The sequence below is a fragment of the Schistocerca serialis genome, chromosome 2 (assembly GCF_023864345.2).
Source record: "Schistocerca serialis cubense isolate TAMUIC-IGC-003099 chromosome 2, iqSchSeri2.2, whole genome shotgun sequence".
In the NCBI taxonomy this organism is placed as follows: domain Eukaryota; kingdom Metazoa; phylum Arthropoda; class Insecta; order Orthoptera; family Acrididae; genus Schistocerca; species Schistocerca serialis.
In genome coordinates, this window is record NC_064639.1 from 529,198,238 (window position 1) to 529,221,331 (window position 23,094).

The 23,094-nt window shown below is 38.1% G+C and overlaps 1 protein-coding gene across 1 annotated transcript in view; it reads left to right on the forward strand.

Moving 5' to 3' along the window:
- LOC126457495 (putative ATP-dependent RNA helicase TDRD12) overlaps positions 1-23,094 on the forward strand; it is a 449,051-nt gene that overhangs the window by 235,422 nt on the left and 190,535 nt on the right. Inside the window, exons 10-11 of the mRNA XM_050093799.1 lie at positions 6,789-6,965; positions 9,346-9,586. Of these exons, the coding sequence (XP_049949756.1) occupies positions 6,789-6,965; positions 9,346-9,586 (418 nt within the window). The remainder of the gene's footprint in view (positions 1-6,788; positions 6,966-9,345; positions 9,587-23,094) is intronic.

The window sequence follows — 23,094 nt, forward strand, 5'->3', positions numbered from 1 at the left end:
ATCAACTACAGGAGTCATGCCACGCAATGTACACCAGTACATCAACACAATACAGCTACATCCAAACTTATATATACAACTACAGAAATCTGTGATTATTGACACTTGTTGAATTACCCGAAAGTTCCTAAATGCAATGTAACATATACCGTACAGTTAAAAGGAAGTCACGCTTGATCAAGGTCTGCGTCACTTTCCATTTTTAGCCAGACATAAAGTCTGAGAAAGGAAAGAAATAATAATAATAATAAATATTTGTGAGTGATGAGGGTAAAGAAAAACTTTTCTGAGTAGTTTATGCATATTTTTCTCTCTGTCAGGTCATTTCCCCCTTTTTTTTTGTGGCCACGGGAGTGTGCGTTTGGTGTCTGTGTGACTGTGTGTAAATGTGTTCATTATTGCTGGACAAAGAGCTAGTGCCCGAAAGCTAGTGTGAATGCTGTTTTGTATTGCTGTGCTGCATGCATGATCCACTATAGGTGAGTGGTTGCCTTCCCTTATTTTACATGTTGCTCCAACCAGGAATTTCCATTACTGTTATTCATTTTCACTTTATATATTCATACATTCTCAGTGCTGTCTGCTGCTGAGAACAGTAGTGATAGCAGTGTGACAATGAGTAGAATAGTGCACACTATTTTAAAAACATTTTTGTGAATGCAATCACATTGACTGGCATGATGAGATTTGAGTGGCAGAAATATATAAAATTGTCATTGTACCAGATTCATTTGTGTCTCAGTAACTACTGTATAAATAGTTTATCACTAATACTGGTGCCCTACTGAAATGTGGTTTTCATCACAGTACAGTGGAACCTTCCACAGCAAGCATGATTTGTTCCAGAATCTCATTCTTAAGTGTGAAACACCCATTAAGCGAAACATTTTAGCCCATATAAATTAATGTAAAATATGATAATGCATTCCATGCGGAAAAAGTACTAAAAAGTTTTATCTTCGTCATGACATTTATTCAAAGAAAGTCATATGTGCAGTATTACAGTGTAGCGTCTATTTTAAGTTCTCCGATTTTACATTTTTCGCCATTCACACTATAAACTCGTTGCCTTGTGAAAAACCCATAAGATCTATACTAGAAATTCCCCAATTTTTATGTTTCTTCCTAATAAGATTTATCTCAATTCTAAGTTCTTACTCGAAATCTTGCTTGACTTCATCCTGTTTTCTTCCTATTGACATTTGATGTTACTGAATGAGTTACAAGTGGCACAAAAGACAGATGGTTCGTTCCGTGGGTGATGGTGGAGTTGAGAGAATATTTAAGGCTGTTGCGGGAAGGGGAGACATGAGAGAGGAAATGCTGATGAATCCTTGATCGACGTTGCCAGCACAACTTGCAACGTTTATGATACAATTACTGCCAGATTGCAGCAGCAATGGAAAACCAAGACAGTCAATGCAAAGTGCTTAGGACAAAGCCAATATGTGAGAAAGGGGACCAGGTGTGAGCTTATATTGGCTGACAACTTGTTAAGTCATACAATAGCCAGCACACCCGCCACACCACACCAACACAAGTAAAATGAGCTTGCCTGCTGGTTGTGTGGAGAAGGGGAGTGGCCCTTCAATGACAGGAGTACAGGTAGGGGTGAAAGCATTTTGTGAAGTGCTGAAAACATTCTTTTCATGCAGATGATGTGCTGTGGTGCAGGTGTCACATGGAAACAAAACAAGGGTTTTGCGATAGCACATTTTAGATTTTTGTTTTCAAATCTGACACAAAACAGTTGCAACAACTATGTCGACTACTCACACATATACTTTGCACCGCATAGTGTAGATCATAAAGATTGGTAGCAGTGATAGAGGGCATGAAGTGAAATTGCAGTGCCTGCACTTTCTTTCAAATTTACAGTTTACACAGTATGCAGAAATTCACTGAGTCAACTTCTAATAAGCTTGTAATGTCAGTTGGGGAAGTAAACTCATTTTTTCACATCTCTGTTCCTCTCATCGAGCCTAAAGTAACACTTTAACAATGGTGAACATCTAAAGTGTGGCTTGTAAGAGAAGCATTAAACAGTAACAGCAATTGTGACAAATTTTTGCCATTAAGCAGATGTCCACATTTATGCTTATGGTTTAACAATTTAGTTGCTGTGGTATTTTCATTTTAATTCACCATGTTAATCAATTTTTACTTTTTTCTGGGTGCGCACAAAGGAACGATCTCTCGAAAATGCATGTTTTGATGTATAATTTGTGGTTGTGGCATGTCGGAAAAGAGCTCAATTACCTTGTACTCGAATATCAATTTCAATTTTTTGATGAGTTTTTACTTGCTGTTACACACTCTTGAAATTCATTACCACAAATTATTGTATAAAAATGGTATTGTATAGTTAATTTCCTTCACTTATACAGATTTTATACAATGTATTGGAGAGGATTGTGGTTTTTAATTATATATGCTAGTTCCAGGTGTTTTTGCTTGTATTTATGGGGTTTTAATGTTTTCCTCAATTCCACATTTTCCTCAGTTTTGCGTTTTTTGAGTCTGGACCAATCAAACATGTAAAATAGGGGTTTTACTGTATGTACTTAATTATTCACACTACATAACTAATTCTTTTTTACTAGGAAGCTATATCTATTCATTTGTTTCTGCCGACACTGCAACACTTAGTGAAATGAGACGCAACATTATCATCAAATAAATTTGTAGCACTCGTAGCCACTGCTTTATTGGGGTAATGATTTTCAATGTACAATGCAAACTATTCCCGTGCTTTCTCTCATTGTGCCAGAAGGTTGTTGATTTGCTGTTACCGTCGTCTCCTCCTCCTCCTCCTTCTCTGAAGAACTCCTCTCCACATCTTCCTGCTTTGAAATACACTGCAACTTCATAAGCCTTTTGGTGGTCATTTTTGGCTATGATCTTCCAGAAGCTCATCGATATCATTGTTGTCCACTTCTAGTCCCATGCTCTTGGCCAAAGACACAATCTCATTGACTATAAGCTCCATAGGTACTGACTCAAATGCCTCAGAGTCACATTTGGCAATGCACTCTGGCCAAAGATTCTTCCAAGCAGAAGTGAGAGCTCTCTTGGTAACCCCTTCCCACGTCTTTGTGATCATCTTGATGCAGGCAATGATGTTGAAGTGATATTTCCAAAACTCTCTGGGAGTGAGATTGGTAGCTTCAGTCAACTAAAAAGCAATTCTTGATGAGTGCTTCGTGTAGATCATCTTAATATTAGAAATAATCTAGTGGTCCATAGGCAGAAGTAACAGAGTGGTGTCAGGAGGCAGAAATTGGATCTTGATAAATTGAAATTCTTTAAGGAGTTGGTCTTGTAGACCTGGAGAATGGGCAGGAGCATTGTCCATTACAAGCAAGGCATGGGGTGGCAGATTCATTTCAAGCAAATATTTTTTCATTGAAGAACAAAACACTTCATTGATCCAATCACAAAAAAAGATCATGTGTCACCCAAGACTTGTTGTTGGACTTCTGCATCACATTTAACCTTCTCTTATGGACTTTACACTTACTGAAGGCTTGTGGAGTTTCTGAATGGTAAACAAGCAGCAGTCTGATTTTCAAATTGCCACTTGCATTGGCACAGAATTGCAGTGTGAGATGGTCTTTCATTGGCTTGTGACTGGGCAAGGCATTCTCTTCTGCTGTTATAAAGGTACGCTTCAGCATCTTTTTCCAGAATAGACCCATCTTGTCTCAATTAAGAACCTGTCATGGCAGATAACACTCAGAATCTACGAGCATCTTGAAGTTGCTAATGAAGTTCTCTGTTGCCTTTTGTGTTGGAGCTGACTGCTTCGCCATACCTCACAATGCTGTGGATCCCATTTCTTCTCTTAAACCACCCACGGCTTCCATTAAATACTTCTTTGGACACTGATGATCCTGGCGTCATCTTAACGAGGATGGCAAAAATCATTTTTGTCTTCTCAGAAATGATGTTCTCGTTAACAGTGTCATGTTGCAATTGCTTTTCTTTTATCCATACAAGAAACAATCTTTCGACATTGTCCAGAATATGAAACCATTGTTTAGGTACTCTTGTCACTCTCTCTGAAGCATCTATCTCCTTAACCTTGTTCTTGAATATAGTGTAAATCGTTGATATAGACTGATTGTATGTGCGTACTAAATCAGCTATGCTCACACCACATTCACAGTTCTCAGTGATTTTATGTTTCATTTCTAAGGTCATTTTCTTTCTCTTATGGTCATTGTCTTGCGGCTTTATCTTCAGGGACATTCCTGCAGAGGTTATTAATATTTGGAAAAAAAAAAAAAAAAAAAGTGTGTGAACAGAAGCTTAGAAAAATGTGTGATCACAAGCTGCACTAAGATGGTAGCAGAAAGAGCACGAAACCCAGACTGCAGTAAATACTAAAGTCATTGTTCATATGTTACTGCCGACAGTGAAAGGTGTTCATATTGTTGAATGTTTCCCTTGCCGCATGCAAATGGCTGGTGGCATCATACTAAATTGTCATCACTCATTATGTGAAATATCGCTTGTTAAGCAAATATTTTTTTTAGAATTTGTTTTGCTCGTTATGCCAATTGCACATTATGGGAGGTGCTTGTTAAGTGAGGTTCCACTGTACTCATTTGTTTTTATTCTGTTCAGACAGATTCAGAGATAAAGTTTTTTGTCTGCCTCTTGCTTACAATAGGGTTGTGATACCTGCACCCACATTTTACAGCAATTTTCTGTTTTGGAACTGGTATTGTAAATAAAAATTAAAACTGGAGAACATACACAGGGAAATGCGGAGCAAAGCTGACAGTGAAGTCATCTTCTAAGGCAATATTTTTCAGATGGCAAATGGTACAGACTGTAGTCAGTCGCAAGTTGGAAAGTACCAAGGCAGAGGACTGTTACTCCACTCCTTGCATCAACTCTCACTGGCTTTCCTCCAAGCTGCTTACAATAAATGTTTGCCTTGCTTTGGAGGAACATTTTTTGTCTCACATTTCTGTCATTTTGATGTCTTGTACACACTTTTTTTGGGTCATGTTGTTGTATTCATCTGTATTGAGAAGACCATGACTGTGTACACAAATGAACACCTACTCAATAACTTGTTTGTCCATCTTGGAATGAAATACATCACTGATTCTGCATATCACAGATCTGACAGTTTGTTGGTAGCTTTGCGGAGATATGTGACAAGAGATGTCTAGGCACAGGTCATGTAATTCACATAAATAATGGATCGCTGATTTGCGTACGTGGTGATGATGCCCGATAGAGACCTAGATGGGTTCCATAGGATTTACATCATCCGAATTTGGTCACAAAGACATCAACATGAGCTCACTATAAAGCTTGTCAAACTACTGTAGCACAGTTGTGACTCCGAGACATGGATATTTATACTGCTGAAAGACGACGTAGCCATCAGGGAAGAGATCAAACATGAAGGAATGAAGGTGGTTTGCAGCTGTCAGCATGTCTTTGATTGCTACCAGATGTCCTGTGCAAGTGCAGGAAAATGTCTTCTGTAGCATAATGCTGTTCCCGCCAGCCTGTGTCCATTGCGCACTGCTCGTTTTGTTCCACTGTTAGCATCGATGATGGCGTTTGTGGAGACCATCAACCTAGTGCAGAAGAAATGTGATTTACTCAAAGAACCGACATGTTTCCATTGATCAACATTCGAATCCCGATGGTCCCATGCCCACTGCAATCATAATTTACGGTGTTGTTGGGTTAGATGTGAACATGTAGGGGTGATCTTCTGCAGTGCTCCATGTCCAACAATGTTCAATGTATGGTGTGCACCGAAATACTTGTGCGTGCACCATCATTGTGCTCTTTCAGCAGAGATGCAACAGATCACCATCTATCCTACTTTAAAGAGCAGACAAGCCTCCAAACCCCACATTCTGTGAATAGTCTTGGATGTCCAACCATTTAGTGCCTAGTGGTAGTTTCACTGACCTCCTACCTCTTTCTGTAGATGCTTAAAACAGTAACATGTGAACGTTTGATCAGCTTGACCGTTTTTAAGATACTCATTCACTGGCTTTGCATAATAATAATCTGTCCTCTGACAAAGTCACTTATTGCAGTGGATTTCCCCATTTTCAGCCCATATCTTCGCTAGGGTGACTCCTCATCCGTCTCTGCTGCACTTACATGCCTTCCATAGCGTGTTAAGTCATTAGGCGGCATCCAACCTCATGATGTGCAGTGGTCGTAATGTTTTGGCTTAGCAGAGTGTATAATTGGAGAGGGAAAAAAACAACAACAACAACAACATCATCATTATTGTGGCTTTTCCTGCATCAGTCAGTTTGACTCCCAAGTATATGATTTTCTTTACCAAGAGTTTGAGGTGTAAGATGACGTGCCTATCTAATCTCTGGCTAGTCTCATTTCCTCTCTTTTGCAGTGCTTATGCTTAAGAGTCCACTTGTGTGACTTTTAATTGCAGCTAGCACTTCATAGGTAGAGTTTTTTTCTATCTGTATATGAGGTTGTAGTAGTACTTTAATTATTCTGTGTAAATCATTTTTTCAGACAGAGAAAGAATTGTGTTGTTACACTGTTCTGACAACAAGATACCTTCATACATGTAAAGTGTTGTAAGGGTACAGTTGACTAATTTTGTGTTATGTTGAAATATGTGGGTTTCCTCCTCAGTCTGTACAGTATGCTTATGAATAATAATTAGTCTACTGACAGTTCTACAAATAGAACTTTTTTCTTTCTTTTTTAAATTCAGGGATTTGATCATTGTATATAGATCAGTTTTCTTTCTTTGTGATGTACTATTACAGATATTTCCTATTTCTCTGAAACAGAATGATTTGGTAAATGGCTGCCATATTTTGGTTTCTACACCAAAATGTTTGTGGAGGCTTCTACAGAAGGGTCCTCTTGTTGTCAACTTCAGTAGGTTGTGCCACCTTGTTTTGGATGAAGTGGATGTTTTATCATTCAGATTTCTTTCAGAGGTAAGATAGTAATTGATAGTTTCTGTTTATACCTTTATCATAAAGCCACATTCATGTATTGTCAGTTAACTTGTTTTATATCTGTAATGCTTTTAACCATACTAGCGTCATAGAAATGCATGTAAACAAACTGAAGCATATTTGTATGTTACTCATAATTTAACAGTATAAGGAAAAGAATAGCTTACTAATCGGACCAGAATGTTTCAGCTGCTGGAGATGGTGATCGCGCGCGCGTCTCTCTCTCTCTCTCTCTCTCTCTCTGTGTGTGTGTGTGTGTATGTGTGTGTGTGTGTGTGTGTGTGTGTGTGTGAGGGGGGGGGGGGGGGTTCTTTTCTGAAGAAAGCTTTGGCTGAAAGCTAAATGTGTAACAGTCTTCTTGTGTGCCTGTCTGCAAACCAACGTGTAAGCTTTACAGTGAGCAGCCATCTATCCTTTTCCTTATATTGTTGATATTCCAGTCTGGAGCGTCCATTGTTTGATTTTACTCATAATTTAAATTTACGATTACTCCCCATTGACTAATTTGCATCATAGTGAAGTGGCAATGGAGAGTTTATTTTATTGAAAGATAATGTGTTCAGAATTTTTTTTAAAGAAAGAGAAAGCAAAATGAATAATCAAAGGTCAGACTGCCAAATATAACTTTTAGAAATTGTAACACTGGTGTGAAAAAGCTATTGCATAGTATGTTAGTAGAAGTTTCTTCTTCAGTAGATGACTGATTAGGAAAGATTTGGCTAAATGTTGGATATGTTTTTAAGGACAAAGAACAGCTGAATGAAAATAGCAAGGACGGGTATAAATAACTGATCCTTTTCTTTCAGCCTGTCTTGGATAGCTATTCATTGTTTTAAATTTACAGTGTAAACCGCTGGCATTGGGCACTTTGCACGAAACCATTTGGGCCTCGTAAATCAAAAGGGCAAAGGTCGAGTTTAATATATTTTATGAATACCTATTCTCACTCACTCGCTCTCTTCTTAGAAGGTACCAAATAGTTCATTACACTTTCTTACTGTCAAGGTAGAGAGAATGTTTAAATATTAAATCAGATATTCAATATGTAATCTAAAATAACAACCCCCCCCCCCTCCCCGTTCCCTCTATCCTTATCAAATTTGGCTTTTTGGAAACTGCCTCATTGTTTCTTGTTTTATGCTCTAAGCATGTCTTTCCAGTGAACATAACATTTTAGACTTCTCATTAAGCAAGTGAAAATTTTCAAACAACAGTAATTCACAATTCATTGTGAGTTACTTTTGAGTTCTCTCAGAATTCTGCTAATGAAATTAAATGACACATTGATTATTTGTGATTTTAATTGCTGAATTCTCAGAGGTGACAGTGGCCATGTATTTGTGAATTGTGTGTATATGATAGTGAGCATGTGCACGTGTGTGTGTGTTTGTATATCGTGAAGGTTCTCTCTGTCTGATAGCTTACTTTACCTTTAAATTTGTCTGCTGCTCAGCGCCTCTTTAATGTGGTGAATAAGAGCCTGTCCTATTTCGTATTATTATTAACAATATTTGTGATGTAAACTTGGTATACGTTTATCAGCCACTGAAACTAACACATTTATTAAAGAACATAGCTATGTGTGCAGCTTTCAGAATTTGTTTCTCTTCCCAAGTTATTCATATATGTATTTCAATACCATGGAGTGTTACTACAAAGCAACATGGAACAGAAGAAACATGTAGTTCCTTTGGCAAATGTAAAAAGATAGGGAATGGCTAACACGGGCATTATGTACCCTCTCCCATGCACTTTCCAGTGACGTGGAACACGTATTTTGATGTAAATGATTACTTAAAGCAAGTTATTAATATCACAGAGGAGTTTTAATATCAGCTATTAATTCATAATAACATTCTCATGGGCTTCGTGGGGAGGCATTACACGCAGATAAATCATTTTTGTGAGGCCTTGCAGAAGAAAGCCTGATCCTGCAAGGTGGTTGTCAAAATTCCCTGATTACACATTGAGACTGAACTGGTACTGATGGCTCATGATCATTGTGCTGTAGAATCACAAGAGCTGACAGATGTGTGTTGTGGAGGTCCAGTGTTGCCCACTTTGCTGTAAAGGATTTTGCATTGTATGACTAAAATGAGCTCCTGTTAGACCTTACTTGTTACTTCTCCTCTCAGGTATTAATTTGTTCCTTTTATTGAGAAACATCACGTATTACACAGATTATTTTGGCGTAGTAAATAACAGTGGATTATTTCCATACAGTGTATGAGATGAGATGAGATGGGGTTAGTGATTGTGATGGCGGTGGTGATAGTGGAAAATGTTCTCTAATTAGGATGAATGTTATGTACTTTTATTTCATTCATTTAGAGAGGTTTTTTTGTAATTCAATTTCCAGGTGAAACTTATTCTTGCAGAATGCAAACAAGCGTTAAAGAAAAGAGCAGCAGGACTATCTGTATCTTTACAAGTGATAGCTTCATCTGAGAAGTGGTGCTCACCTCTTGAATCTTTTGCTCACAATATTATATCAAATCCAGTAATTTGTATTGGATCTTATTTGGAGGCAGCTGTGTATGCTAAATTGAAGCCAAATCTGTATTTTGTCAAGAGAGCTGACAGAAAGTCCAAACTTCTTGGTAAGTACAGAAATTTTTTTAAGGTGTGCTTTGTGGAAGTGAAATTATGTTGCTTTCCATGTGGCTGTGTTGTCCTCGCAAACATAATGTGTATACATAACAGTATTTTTAAATAACTGCCTGCCAAATAAGAACATTCAGTAAATTTCTTTCCATCTAGATGGTTTATACATTCAAAACAGCACATCAAGATCATATACGCAACCTGATCATAAGTATGTGAACACCTATTAATATGGGATATGTCCACCCTTCACTTTTATCATGGCTTGAACTCTGCTGGGACACTTTCAGTGAAGTGTCTGGAGGAGGAATGGGGAAATGGCAGCTCATTCTCCCACAGGATCAAGAACCAGAGAAGGTAGTGACATTGGACGCTGGGGTGTAGAGCGAAATTGATATTCTGACTCATCCCAGATGATGTCTGTTTCATTCAAATAAGGGCAATGAACAGGCCAGCACATTTCAGGAATGTCATTGCCTACAACTTCTTGCTTCTCATGTGCTGCTTTATGACAGGATACATTGCCATGTTGGTAAAATGCTCATCATCTCTGAACTGTTCCTCTACTGTATGTAGTACACAATGCTGCAAAATCCATTGGTACCCTTCCTCATTTAGTGTTTTCATAACTGCAATAAGGCGACTACACTCTAATCAAGAAAAATACCCCTACAGTGTAACACTACCTCCTCTGTACTTCACTGCTTGCATTATGCACGATGGCAGGTAACATTCTCCAGCCAGTTGCTAAACCCAAACCCATCCATCAGATTGCCACAAAGTAGAATGTGATTCATCACTTCAGATCTATCACTTCCAGTCATCCTCTGTCCGGTGGCATTGATCTTTATGCTGCCTCAAGCGTTGCTTAGCATTGACTGCAGAAATATGTGGCTTACAAGGAGCCGCTCAACCATTGTAGCACTTCCTTTTTTTAACTCTCTATGCACAGTCATTGTGCTAGCAGGAATGCTGGTAGCACTTTGGAACCCACAGGTGATTCGGTCCTCTGTTTTTACGTGATTTTTCTGTACAACCACCTTCCACAGAGCTAGATGGTCTGTGTCTGTCAGTACATTATGTTTGCCTTGTATTGGTTTAGCTGTGGTTGTTCTTTCACATTTCCACTTCGTGATAACATCACAAACAGTTGACTTGGGCATCTTTAGAAGGGTTGAAATGTCCCTGATGGACTTGTTACTCAGGTGACATCCAATGACTAATTCACATGTGAAGTCACAGAGCTGTCCTGACTGACTCATTTTGCTGTTACTGCTCCTCTACGGATAGCAGAGGACTCTCCTCCTCTTTTTATACTGGTGGGTCCACTTCTCATGACATCTCATTGCGTTACATGAGTGCGACTGGATACTTTTGATCAATGTACTGCACAGAATATTTTGATGAATTTTGTGTGATTCACATTGAAGTAAACCCTAATTACATAGTGATTATGGCAGAAGGTAAGTGTCCACATAACTGCCGGAATATCAATGACTGAAACAAAACAGCCCGCATACAAATGAAAAATTGTAGTTGAGTTCGATCTTCATGACTTTTTAAAAATTCTCTCATCAGGAGGAAGGGAAAGTGTTGTAACCTTGTAGTGTGAGTGCGAGTAATCAAACAGTGTGTGATACAGGTGCCTCTGTGGCCAGCTTTGAGCACAGCAAATGCTGTGCTGTGCACGACAGCCCAGTATAAAGTCCAGCACACCGGGCCCTCAGATCATTTATGTTTACTTGCTTATTGTATGCTCCCCTATAAGACTGTATTTTGATGTGTTCTTCAGTTATGAGACCTTCTACCGTTCTGTACTTCGTTCAGTATTGTTGTTGCTCTCTTCATGTGGAAGCAGAATAAAACTTGGCTGGTGTTACTTCTGAGACTGTGTCTGTATAACATTACAACATACTTGGCAATGAGTTTGCTTTTCTATTCTGCGTGTTTTGTTTCTTTGATTCAATATACAGTCAACATATCATTAAAGGAAGTTCTTCAGTTTCTTGCTGAATTTGAGTTCTCAACAATCAGCAGCAGATTCTCCCTTTGGCACTAAACAATTTGGCAACCTCGTTGACACACTAGGTTCCACCACCATTGATGCAACATCCACCGTTACCTCCAGTGGATGAGTTTGCAGAAGATTGGGATGCATATGAGAAACTCCATCAAAAACATTTTCAAGTTTTTAGATTCATTGATCCCAATTTGTGTAAGCCTTAATTTCTGTCATGGATATCTCCTCATGTTGATCACCTTTTCCGTCAGCTAGCTTCTCTTCAGGAACCTGCCAGTCTCTATTTTGATGAAACTCTAATTGTCATTGCAAATGTACTCATGTTATCACTGCTCATGTTGAGTTCTACCATTTTCAAAAGTGGCTACGTCAGTCTTACAGAGCTTGGGCAGCAGAACTTCATGGGCTTAGCCATTGGTACCAGTTTTGTTAGTGAGGCCGACCGTGACTCATATGCTGATTTGATGGTTTGTTAACCTATTATATGCCTGGCTTCTGATAGGAAAGTTCATGAACATGCTTTACAATGTGAAATCCCTCTCTCACAGATGTTCTGAATATTGCTCAGTCTTTTGAAGTATCTAGGGCAGTAGGAAATCGATAGAAGCATGATGTGAAGCAGCCGTCATTGTTTCCTCTCCTTCGCCACCATCGGTTAGCTCATGGGCAAGGAGATGACATAGCAACTATGGCCACCGTGCCGCATGGGGCAGCTCCATGCTAAGCAGCAGCAATCTGTGCCACAACAGGAGCCATGTACTCCTCTTCCAAAGTGCCCTCATTGCTTTGCTCAACATGAGTGGACCACGTGCCCAAATCACTGAGTGATGTGCAACCATTGTAAAAATAAAAAAAGGGAGAGAGAGGGACATATTGTGACTGTGTGTGCGTGCGTGTGCGTGTGCATGTGCGCGTGCGCGTGCGCGCAACTCTCCCTCCTTCACCATACATGAACATGGATGTGAATAGTATTTCCCAAGTAATGGTAGCCCCAAACAAACTTTACATTGAAGTAAAGTAATTGTGATGGACAAGATTTTAAAAATGCAATTAGTGATGTTGTTAAATTCTTAAACCTACGTTGATCTTGGATCACAAGGGTTGGCCCCTACATCTCATCAGTTAGTGAGTTACAACAAATAGCAATATTGGGATAGTTTTCAACTTCTGTAGTGTACATAACAGTTGCTTGGCCTTTAATCTTTCTAGTAGTGGATGATGCCAAACTGGAAACTTATTTGGGTTAAGTGCCTTCAAAATTTTTGGGTACTCTCTTTCTGGAGAAGTGCATCTGGAATCGGTTCAGCTCCTGTACCAGTAACTGCACATGCTCGGCTTGGAACATACCTCCCTGTTTTCTGGGAGGTTAGGGTGTGCTACCGATTTTAAGACTCACATCACAATGAAGCTGAAGGTGTGCTTCCATTTTTTTCGTGCCCACTCAGACCAGATAGCTTCATGGGAGCAAGTTAGATTGGAACTAGACCAACTTACGTTTTTGGATGTTATGATGCCTCTCTCCTGTAGTGAATGGTTACTCTGTTGGCAATTGTCAAAAAACCTAAGACAGCATTTGGCTCTGTGGTGACTTTAAAGTGTCTGTAAATTTACATTCTGTTATTGATACCTGTCTCTTACTCTGTTCAGATGAACTCTTAGTATGGCTTTCCAGGGGCCAATATTTTTCCAAAATAGATTTGTCAGAATCCTACTTACAACTGCCTCTAGATAAAGATTCCGAATATGTTCTAGTAGTGAATACCCCCTTCGAGTTATATCAATACCAGCAGCTGCCATCCTACATCGCTAGCACCCCTGCCATTTTGCAATGATTTTTGGAGCAACTTTTTGCCTCTGTGCCCAGGTGCATTTACCAACTGTATGGTATTGTGTGGTCTGAGGTTCCTCAATAGATGAACATTTGTGGATCTGTCATACCTTGTTCACAGTGCCACAGGCTGCTGCTTTGAAATGTAACTTGGACAAATCACAATTTTTTCAGCCATCTATCATCTATCTCGGTTATGAAGTCTCACTTGCTGGTTCAGGCCTTTATGCCAACAAGGCGATGCCATTACAGCTTTGCTGCATCCTACCAATGTCAGAGAGTTGCAAGCCTTTCTCAGAAAGATTATGTACTAACATAAATTTGTTCCTGATGCAACCACATTGGCCCAATCACTTCATGCTTTTTTACTTTTTTACATGAAGATGTCCCTTTTCACTGGTTGCCCACCTGTGAGCACGCTTTTGTCCTATTAAGTAAAAATTGTACTTTGCACCTTGCTTTGTTACCTAACCAACATCTTGTTTTGGCCTTGGTCACCTCCCTGCATGGCCTTGGGGCCATTCTCATGCATAAATATGCAGACGGTTCCAAAGGCTCTATTATGTACACTTCCAAAACTACAACAGCACTACTCACAGGTGGAAAAAAGAAGCCTTTGCTGTTGTGTACATGTTCAAAAAATTTCATGTTTTCCCATACATTTCTAAGTTTTGCTGATCACAGACCTCTGGTTTCTCTTTTCAGTCCTTCTGCAACTTTACTGGACAAAGTGGCCTATCGCCTGCAACACTTTGCTCTGTTTTTGTCACACTGTAACTATGAGGTTCATACAATACTGTATGTACTCGAATCTAAGCCGCATTTGAATCTAAGCCGCACCTGAAAAATGAGACTTGAAATCAAGGAAAAATATTTTCCCGAATCTAAGCCGCACCTGAAATTTGAGACTCTTAAATTCAAGGGGACAGAAATGATTTAGACCGCACCTCCAAATTGAAACAAAGTTGGTCCATTGTAACAATTTAGGTCGAGTGGATGAAGATACAGACACAGTAGTTTGGTTCGAGTCGTAAGCTTAGCAGTTAAACTTTACCGAGTAGCCATTGCTATGTGTCAGGCGCTCCATCCGTATTTATAAGGGTACCCTTCCTTTTTCCTGTGCTTCAGCTGGTTTGAATCGATTGCTTATTTTGCTTTGATCTGATAAGTGCTGTTCTCTTTGTTGTAGGTGTTTACATCACCCCTAAGCTGGAAATGCAACATTGTACTGTGTCATGCATTGTTTGTCGCGTTCTGATAATGAGTGTTTACGACATGTCGTCGCTCGCGGCATGGCTTGCTTTTGTGCACCCTACCACCGTTACAATAAAAAAAAAAGAGAGGAATTGTCTCATATGCGAAACAATGGCAAGAGACTGTTATTTGTTGTTACTTACACTGCTGCTTTCTTTGATAATGATGAATAAGAACCAAATAATAGACGGCGTGTGATAGAAGAAGTTCTAACGAGAGGTTAGCGAAAATTTTTCTCCGTTTGAAAATCTTTGCAGACACCTCGTTAGTACATTACATTCTGCACAGAAATTAGGGTTATCTTAGATTTAAAAATCTAGTCAGCTGTTGTGCTTCATTTCTGACTGTATTACTATTCAGCATAAGAATAATACATAAACATGACATGATATGTATATTCTTCCACGTTCACTGTTGTCTTACTCTACTTTCCTAGTTTATTAGGCAGACAGGATTTAAATGAGATAGCAGCAAACACGAAAGAATACATGGCATCATGTTTACATTCTTCTACCTTTTCTTTTAATTGATTTACTGATGCTGAGGTTTTGGCACCAGTATTTATCTTTGTGCCTGCAAAGCATGCCTGTGTAGTGCTACATATATTCGATGGCAGAAGTAAGTTGTGGCGGCACCTACAAACATTTTTCAGAACTTCCGCTTACTTTGCACTTGATTCTAAGCCGCAGGCAGTTTTTTGGATTACAAAAACTGGAAAAAAAGTGCGGCTTATATTCGAGTAAATGCGGTACATTTTCACTTTATTGACAATATTTATTACCTGCGATTAACAGTTTTCTCTCTGCTGGTGAAATTCTCATGGAAGTAACACTTCCTCTGAATTAAACAATATCAAGACAAAGTTTTTGAATATGTGTGTTTGAAAAGTAGCAGTAATTTTCAACTCATTTTCCCATGTCACGATAAGACAAGTAGCTGTAAGATTCACAAATCATGTATATGACAGTTGAGAAGTTTGTGAATACATAGTATTTGCCATAATGCAAGTACAGCTGATGACCAAAACATGTGGGTCCCTCTCATTCTGAGGTCTGAGTCACTTGTCCTTCCATTCCAACATTTCCCAATCTATCCTCCTTTTCTTCCCATGGAATGAACTATTTTTCTTTTACAGTTAAATTCTGGCCAGCAGTTCAACCATGAAGAATGCCACTGTCTTCACAAATTTGAAATTTACTCTTATATAGAACAGAAAAGCAGTGAGAATAACACTATGACATCAATCCTGACAAATCATTGTACACACAGCTGATTGAAAATGAGGCAAAAAGATGAAAAAAGAAGTAAAACAACAAATTCAGTTGTACATTTCAATGAAGTTGCTTGGAATTTGAGCAGATACTGATAGATTTGGATCAAAATTCAGCTGAGCTTGTTATCATATGCACAGCACACACATTCTTGAGTGGCACCATATCTGAACACGTTCACATTATGTTAGCCCCACTGCTTTTTAGAAGCATCTCAAACTCCAACTTCATCTTCAGCAGTTGATCTTTAGCATTTTAATTTTTGTATCTGCAGAGGAAATTTCTTTAGGTCTTAATATTTCAGGGTCTCCTACAGCAATGATTGTCTGAACTGGATGGAAAGTCACATAATCTGCAAGCACACACTTGTGCACTAACTGTATAGCAACCTTTAATGTGTAGAACCCCCTGAACCATTTTTAAGATCCTGTATTTCTCAATTTAATTTCTAACCTTAAGGAAATTGCAGAATATTTTAAGTGTCTGGTTCAATCGTTCCACTCGATACAAAACTTAATAACAACCAGTTCTGGACGTGATGAAGTTGATTGTGATCTTTGTTAAAATCACTTGAGCAAGGCCATTTGTCACAATCTAGTATCTGTCAGGCATCAAAATAATCCAAGTTTGTCCTCAGAACCCAGGTGACAGGTATCATTCATTCCAGCATCTCCATCAAAATCTGTACTCTGCAAAACCTCTGTGAAATGCATGGCAAAAGAAACTTCCCTTCGATGCTCTTAGTAGGGTTGCTTAGTGTATAGAACAAGGGGGGAATTATTGCTTAAATGCCTCTTTGTTTACTTTAACTATTCTGAGCTTGTCTTTGCAGTTTATGTACAAGAGATACATAGGAATTTTAGTATATTCTAAGGTACTGGTCCTTGAAACATGGTATGTACACTTTTGTAAGATAATTGGTGTATCTTAAAGTGTCTGCTAGTTTCAAGTATTTTGATATCTCTGTATTTCTCTCCCATGGGCTAAGCAAACCTGTGACCTTCTTTTTTATGTATTCAGTATTCCCTGGCAGACCTGTTTGGTTTGTGCCCCACATACTTTGGCAATTTTTGAGAACTGGTTACAAAAATTCTTTGTAAGTGGTGTGTTTTGTACAATGATTTCATTTTCCCTGTATCCTACCAATGAACTAAAGTCTGCCACCTGACACGCTGTAACAGAGCCTTTGTGATCATTTCACTTCACATCCCTGTAAATAAATACACCCAAATATCTATATATGTTGTAACTGAATAATATCATAGACTTAAGATACTACATTTTTTTCATTTTATGAAATTCACGGTTGTAAATTTCTGAGCATTTAATGCAAGTTACTAACCTTTGTATCAATTTGAAATCATACCAAGATTTTATTGAATATTTTGGCAACCTTTTCCCAGACAGTGCTTCACTATAGGTAACAGCATCATTTTCAAAAAGTCTAAGGTTACTGTTAACGGTGTTTGCAAGTTCATTAATATGTCACATGATCAACAAGGTTCCCGTGACACTTACCTACAGCATGTCTGAAATTACTGCCGCATGTGTCGATGACTCTTCAGCCAAGATAACATACTCCCTCTTCCATACCAAAAAGTTCTCACTCCACTTACAAACTTTGCTCGATATCACATACGATCTTACTTTCGATTATAAATGTAGGTGTGGTACTGAGTCAAATGCTTTTTGAAGTCAAGAAATATTGCATTCACCTGGCAGCTTTGTTGCATGGCTTTCAGAATGTCATGTTGGAAAACATGAATTGCTGTTTTGCATGACCAATGTTTCTCGAATTCATTCTCTTTGAGATGCCACATTATGTTTGAGCTCAGAATAAGTTCTATGATTGTACAAGAGATTGATGTCAAAGATATTGTATGGTAGCTTAATAGATAACTTATGCTACCCTTCTTTTAGATTGATATGCTTGTGTGTTCTCTGAATCTTTGGATACAGTTTTTCATTTGAGGGATCAGTGGTTTCTTATAGTTAAGGGGCTAACTTGGACACAAATTCTGTGAACAATCTAATATGGAATCCACTGGGCTCTGGCGGTTTGTTCGATTTTAACAATTTCAGCTGTTTCATATGCACTGACACTGTCATATCCATATCACACACCTTTGCAGTGGTGCAAGGATTGAGCTGGGGCTATCCTCCTGAATTTTCCTTTGTAAAGGGACATTTCAAAGTGGAGTTAAATGTTTTTGCTTTTGCTTTACTACTCTGTTTTAATTCCTGTGTTATCTATTCATCTGTGAGTGTCAGGGAGCTAACTTTCAACTTTTACATTTTACCAGATTTTCTGTGGGTTTCGTGAAAGGTCACTGGATAACATTCTTCTACAGCAGTCATTGAAGGCTTCACAAATTGTCCTTTAGACAGCGAAACAAGTGTCATTTAGCATATCTCTATCTGTATCTCTATGCTTTGTTTTATACACATCGTGCAGTAGTTGTGGTTTCTTTAGAAATTTCCTTATAGAGGCTGTATATATGTTGGGTTCCTTCCATAATGAATTTATCCACTGCTTGGTCCAACTATTCTTCTAAATCTGAACCCACTTTCCTCTGTATGCTCCTGCTTAGAGCTAAATGTTTCAAATTCCTCATTGAGGAATTTGCCAAGCATGCAAATCTTGCTATTTGTTTTGATAATATAATGTAATTGGATAGATTAAAAAAAATCTACTCACCAACTACACTGACAGGAGAACACACATATAAAAAAAGTTTTTTTTTATTTTTTTTTATTTATTTATTTTTTATATGCATGCTTTCGGAGACAGTGACTCCTTCTTCTGGCAGAAGGGTTGATGGAGAAGGAAGAGGGGTTTTGTTTTGATCGATTTTTGTATTATTGTTAATCATTGTTGCTGCCATCATATCACAGTCATGGATACCAGTTCAGTATGGACACTATCAAAGAGGTCTGGTCAGTTTCTTGTCATTAGATCCAGTATATTTCCTTTGTTAATGTGCTTCTGATCTATCTGTTCCATGTAGCCTTCAGAGAAGGTTTTAGTAATGTTTTGCAAGTTGTCATACCATCCCCACTATTTGTAAAACTACAGTTATCCAGATCAAGAATTGGATGATTAAAGTGTCCTCTAATGGTGTCTGTATGATTGGAGAACAAAAGTACTAGAGCACTGAAGATATCTCTCACAATTTTCGGTTACATCTGGAGATACGCCTGTGGTCAGTAGAAATATCCAACTACAAGCTTATGCCCATACTTTATATTGAGGTTTGCCCAAACATTCTCATGTGGAACTTCAGTTCTTATCTCTGTGGATTCTACTGCTGGTTGCATCCCTTCCCCCAGTGGTTGGCAGAACAGCCATATCATATACTGAATGAAGACCCCAGATGTACAGTGTTAAGTACACAGTGTGATCCTTCCTGACCCTTGGATATTTCATTAAGGGGTGCCATTTCTCACTGTGCATTCAAAATTATGATAATTAACAAACCCTTACTCTTTTGGACTTGCTTCCCTCTGACAGACATTCCAAAAGGTGTAGCATATCACAGTCTTGGTGTTTTAGTTTCATTGTGAGATAGCACCTCAGATTTGTTGTTTGAGAGGATGGTGTAGCTCTTTTTTGTCTCTATTTTAGCTGTACAGGATCTTCAAACCTATTAGTAATATGTCATAGTTAAGTCAACAAAATGTGATATGTCTTGTATTTCTTGCAGAAGAGGGAGTGTCCAAGAGAGAGGATAGTACTTGAAGTAGATTTGGTATCTCTAGTATGTGTGTCTCAGTAGCCTATCCCACACATACATTTTGAGCAATTTCCAATTGCTTGACAAAAATCAGAATGACTTCTGGCTGGTCATGAACAGCAACTAACTCATCCCATGGCAGAGAGCAACATTGAGTGTTCTATGTTGAGGTTGAATGCAATGTTTTCTGAATTGTAAACAAATAACTTTAAACTAAACTTGTCAGATCTCTTTCAATTTCTGAATCTGTGATGCTACGTGGACTACATGTTCATTAATAACTGTGGTGATCAACACTCAAGAAAATGATTTTCCCTTATAGTAAGAGAAAAAGCGAGATAAAATTTACTGGAGTTACATGGAAATTTGATTCTTCAACTTTTATTTAGTCAGTGTTATAGTCACTAACAATCTTGCTGTCAAAACATCATCTACATAAATTGTTTATTTTTCTAATGAGTAGTAGCAACCTGCTATTTTTCATAAATTCAGTCCAAACAGCAAGATACAAAATTGGTGTGATTCGTGCTTGAACAGAAAAGCAGTATTTAGTCATGGCTTTGGGTCTACAGTATCTCTCCAAAACCGTAGGGTCAGGTCTGTTGCACTTATATAGTGGATCACTTAAAACTGGTTTAAGTGTCATCTTTGGTAACTCTCTCAATTTTGATGATCTGGTGTAGTGTCCTTGCATCATGTCCACACTGCTTTCTTTATCATTTAGTGTATGGGCTGCACAGTCTTTTGGTTATGCCCCTGCCAAGTTTATTTTAAATTTCTCTTGTCACAGTGTCTTTTAGTGCAATTGCTATAGGTTACGATTTTTCAAAAAAAAAAAAAAAAAAAAAAAATTGTAACATTTTAATAACTTTCCTAGGTTGTTTTTTAGAACTGACCTGCACACATTTCTGCTCTACAAGCTCTTCAGATCATGAATTACATCACCTTCCATTGTCACTTCTGTATCATTTTGAGCTAAATTCATTCCAGCTATTGTCTGGGGTGAAGCAATTCATCCTCTATTTCCACCATATGGCTTTAAATCTGACTCTTATTTGTCTTAACACATATAAAAGAATAACGTGCTGGCTCTTAAGTCCACAACTCTCTCTTTCATTAAACATTCCCATGAAAAGAATTAACTACTGTGATACAATCAGAAAAGTGTGTACAAATTCACTATCGTCTGGAGTGGAGAGCAGCTATTAAGGCGTGTGTGGCGTGCATTCTGCAAAGGGAGAGAGGGAAGATCTGATGCAATGCTGCCAATATTCTTCACTCAGTTCATGCACTGTGAATGCTAACAGCACACTAGCATACACAATACACGTTGTTCCACAGTGAACTGCATTCTTAGTAATGTGAAGAGCGACACACACACACACACACACACACACACACACACACACACACAATTTTGTCAGTAATAATGATGTGTCTTCTTCCTTTAAATACTGTCAATGTTCATTGTTTTGTCTTTAAAACAATAACGATATGTTCTTTAAGTAAATGAATTTTTGTGTTGTGTACATTACATGTCAGCAGTGATCAAGTATATTTAAAGCATTTTCAAGCTTTAAAAATGTGTGACCTTAATGATATGAGAAATTGGTTGTTCAAAAGGCTGCTGAAAGTTAATTTTCTTGCCTTCTGCAACCTACTACTGTATTACGATAAATTTATTTAATTGAATGAAATATGTATTATGAAGAAAACTGCATTATTATGAGGCAGAGATGAATACTTGAGGTGTCAGTAATTTTTAATGCAACTGCTGACACAATCATACATTTACAAATTCATAAGTAGCAGTAATTAATGCTTACGTACTTCACACTAAGAAATGCATGCCATCGCTTTCACTGTCTGGCATAGATGATGTGCTTTCAGCAAGATCTGTAACAAAGGATTCCATGGTTGTGTCCCTGCCAACTCCTCTGCTGTAGTCTTCATCCTGCAGTTTTTCTGCATGTCTTACACAAGTTGCCCATGCAGATCTTGAGATGCTTTCTATTGCCTTGTGTGTAAGCCTCTCAACATTTACAATTTTAAATGTATTTTTTTTTTTTCCTCGCAATATATGCTTTCACCCAAGCCCATACCAGCTTGACCGGGCTGTAATTGCAGAGGTATGGGGGTAACCCAAGAGCACAGTGTCCATGCTGCTTTACAGCATTGTCTACCACATAAACTGTGTATGCAAGCTTGTAGACATTGATAAGAACCAGCAGTTGTGCTCATATATATGACAAACTCTAAAGCCATTGGTACATGGGCAGTGTGTTTGAACGTTGAGCATTGAGTATGCCAAGTTTCTGGCATCACACTATGGAAAAACCACATTGGGAAGTCTTTCCAGAAGTACAGAGCAACAGGTAACATGACAGATATTTGGAACGTGTGTTTAAACATTTACCAATGAGGTGGACGAATGCCACCTACGTCATATGCACGCCATCTCTTCTCAGCACAGATTCTGTAATGGGACACCCTCCTCCAACATTACCTCTCTTTAATAGAAATAGCCGATACCAGGAATATTTTTGAAACTTGTATATGAGAACATTATCTCAGCTGTTTAACTAAATGAATTTCATTTGATTTTTGTGTACAATTTATTATATTTTGGGCTAAAATGTACAAAAAGAAATTAATTACAGTTGATATGTATTAACTTTGTATGTACATTTAAAATTACTCTTCTTTTAAAAACATTTGAAATTATGAAATATCTAGCATACTTACAATTCCTATTATTAAACTGCACACTCTGACGATATTTATTAAATTTATTTCTGGACTCATTTATAAAATAATGATATAACTTGGTGATGATTCTTCTTTTGACAAGAAAGTTCATGAACTCTTTTGTTTCATAAACTCTTTGGAACATTGTTAGTACTGCAGAATGTGTTAGGAGTAGTGGGCATGCCTGTGATGGAATCGGACATGTTTTGTTTGGCAGGAACAATGTAAATTTCTGTTTTTAAAGTGGAGATTGTAAAGATAGTGTGACATAAAAGAATGGGATAAAATAAAGAGAGTCATAGAAACAGAGAGAATGCAACAGCATTACTTAATATTTATCATATCACCTGGAACTCATAAAGTTAAAAAATTTCAGTCTCAAGAATCTACCCCTAGATGTGATGAACTACAGCCAACAATGAGAAAATGAAGATAAGTTAAAAAGTTAAACGTCTCGAAGCTTTAGAAAAGAATTAATCTTTATGAAGTGACTGAAAATAGACTGGTATTGTGTGGGAGGGTAAGATTACAACTTGCAAGATGCCATGTTGGCTTTCAGTTGAAGCCCATATGTATTGCCATTTCTAAGCATCAGAAAATAGAGGATCTCTCAAAAAACCATCACTAATTGTATGATTTGTTGTAATAA